At 37.8% G+C, this 2,782-nt stretch overlaps 1 protein-coding gene across 1 annotated transcript in view; it reads right to left on the bottom strand.

Moving 5' to 3' along the window:
• Positions 1 to 2,139, bottom strand: part of LOC105518936 (tripartite motif-containing protein 48-like) — an 18,441-nt gene extending 16,302 nt beyond the window's left edge. Inside the window, exons 1-2 of the mRNA XM_011952098.1 lie at positions 1,729 to 2,139; positions 1,323 to 1,447 (exon numbers count right to left, since the gene is read on the bottom strand). Of these exons, the coding sequence (XP_011807488.1) occupies positions 1,323 to 1,447; positions 1,729 to 2,139 (536 nt within the window). The remainder of the gene's footprint in view (positions 1 to 1,322; positions 1,448 to 1,728) is intronic.
• Positions 2,140 to 2,782: the final 643 nt, after the last annotated feature.

Below are 2,782 nucleotides of genomic sequence, written 5' to 3'. Positions count from 1 at the left end.
AAGGTTTCATTTATTCTCTTCCAAACTCACCCTAATCTGCAACATGGATTTCTTTGTGGTTCCTCAACCCCCCAAATAAATGCAAATGAAATATTACTGCACATGCTGTTTCCTATATCTAAAACTATTTTCATATATATATGTATTTCTCACATATGTACTCTCTCTATATTTCTCATATATAGGTATATATGGATATATGAGGAATATCTATGTGTATCTGTGTGTGTATATATATTCCTCACATTTATCCATGTATAAATATATACACCCACACCCAGATACACGTATATATTCCTATATTTATGAGGAAGGGGAAGGCAAACAGGAGGATATATGTATTTCCTCTTGATTGATACTTTGTTTCATTGTGAATTTTTGCATGAGCCATTTTGCTGACCACATTAATTAAAACCCAAACCCTCATCCCCAGTCCCTAACCTCCGTGCTCCTTTTCTACTTTCCTCCTTGATTATTCTCCAAAGACACTACTACACTCTAACACATCATGTACTTCACATATCTGCATGGTGACCATTTGCTTCTGTAATTTCAATTGCAAGATTTGTGTGTTTTCTTTCTTCTTTACTACTTAATTTTCTAAGTTGATATTTGACATACACTAGGTATTCATACAATATTTTTCAATGAATTTATATTAGAATTAATTAATGAATTAATATTAGATATCATACCCTCAAGATAAACGTCCACAAAGAGAAAATCATTTCTAGAATTCTTCTCAAGTCCTTAAAGTTCTCCTTATATTAAATACTAGTTCCCATATTTCTTGCATATTTGTGTCTTCAAGACATGAGTGTACATTTCTCACCCCTTTTTCCATTACATGTTATGACTTATTCAGTATTAATTAGTTCTGATACTTAATTTCATGCTTCTTCTAAATTTGCAGTCTTGTTCCTTCTGCCTGATATTTAACTCACATTTCATATATATTTGCCCACCAGGATTCAAATTCATGCTGACTCAGCCTTAGAAGGTTCACTTGAAATTTCCATGGCTGCCAAATAACGCTTGTGCCCAGAAGTTATCCAGGCAAACAGTTGAGAATGCCGTGAAATGGCCCAGTTTCCTGCATTTGTTGCTGTATTGCTATAGGTTTGTATGGAGACAGATGAGCATGCTTGGGTAACATCTGTCGTCTGGTTAGAAATCCTACCAAAGAGTCACACTATCTTATATAAAAAATTAGGGTATTTTTTTCTCAAGTGTTTTTTCCTTTTTTATTGAATTCCAGAAATATTATGGATTGAGATCAAGTTCCTATTTTAAGAGTCACCCATTTGTTCAACATAAGTTACTGAAGAAGGTAGAGTAATATGGTACTCACCTGCCAGCATCTGGTTCTGGTGGTTTCCATGTTCAGGTTTCTGTGATTTTCACAAGCTTTTTCCCATAAAGACTGCATTTTCTTCAGGAGCTTCTCCTGCAAAAGAGTCATGAATTGAAGCACAAGTGAAGACACTAAAGTATCATTCACTCTCTGATATACGAAGGATCCCAAATGAGAGACAAATTGGCCCATAGAAAATAGTTTGCTTTGTTTCTCCAAATGTTTGTCAAATCTGAGAAGTGTGAAGCCAAGGAAGCTCATAACAGACATGCTTAAAGGGACACAGAGATGGCATCATCCAATCTCCGTGGAAATAGACTTACAAGAATTTCATGTGTCCTTTATAGAAATAGATCTTCAGAGGCATCACTTACCCGGTGTTCCTCAGCAGCCCACTCAATGGGACAGTGTTTGTGGTCTCGGTGCTCCTGAGAGTTGGAGCACAGCAAACAAAGCAGGTTCTTGTCCACTTCACAGAACATCTTCTTTATCTCTCTCTGAGTCCCACATATCTGCTCCTCAGAGCTAAGGAATTGCCTGAGACTGGCTTTCCTGGCAATGGAAGCCATCTTATTCAAGCGAATGTTAGTTCTGAGCTTTCTCTGCTGTGTTATCTTCTTGCATTTAGAGCACTGAACAAGAACCGTGATGTCTTGCCAATTGAGGTAGAAACAGGGCCTGCAAAAGCTGTGCCCACAGTCTATAGTGATTGGGTCTATGAAGTAGTTCATGCAGATGGGGCAGGTCAGTTCCCTCTGGAAGACTTGCAAGATTCCCGAATTCATGTTTCTGAGGAAGAAAGAGCAGCATGTCATTTTGGGGTCTGGGTTGGTGAAAATCTCTCAACATGTGGTGATATGTGATAGCTATATTTTCTTCTCAACAGTGCTCATTAAAGGGGAAGAAACTATTTCCTCTGCAACAAAAATGAAAAATTCATACACAAGGAGAGTCTTCAGGCTTTACAGCAGACACCACTGACTAGATGACTTACAACCTCTTCTATTCCTAGTTCCTGCCCGTAACATGCAAATCTCTTCAATAACCTATTCCCTGCGATTGATATGAAACTTGGGTTTTAGTCTTAAATGGTCTAGAATGAATCATGTTTGTCCCTATTCCTCTTTCAAGTGACTACTGAATGACTATGGGAGAGGAGTAGAAAACCTACACTAGGTAAGAAAACACGAGAAGATGGTCAGAGGGCTCTATGGCATATTTTCAGAAGGAGGGACCCAGAAACCCGGCTCTTTGAAACAAAAGCAACCCCAAAACCAACCAACCGACCAGATAAACAGAAAGACAACAACTAAACCGGTCTATGTTCACTAGGAGAGAAAATAAATAATGAAAGATATTGGGTTATTTTTCTTGTGGCTTAAATTAACTTCCTCCTTGGGCTACTCAAACTATGAACTCAAATGTTGT

This window comes from Colobus angolensis, unplaced genomic scaffold (genome assembly GCF_000951035.1).
Source record: "Colobus angolensis palliatus isolate OR3802 unplaced genomic scaffold, Cang.pa_1.0 Scaffold332, whole genome shotgun sequence".
Taxonomy (NCBI): Eukaryota; Metazoa; Chordata; class Mammalia; order Primates; family Cercopithecidae; genus Colobus; species Colobus angolensis.
Note: the sequence above shows the minus strand (reverse complement) of the source record. Positions and strands in the feature narration are given on the sequence as shown.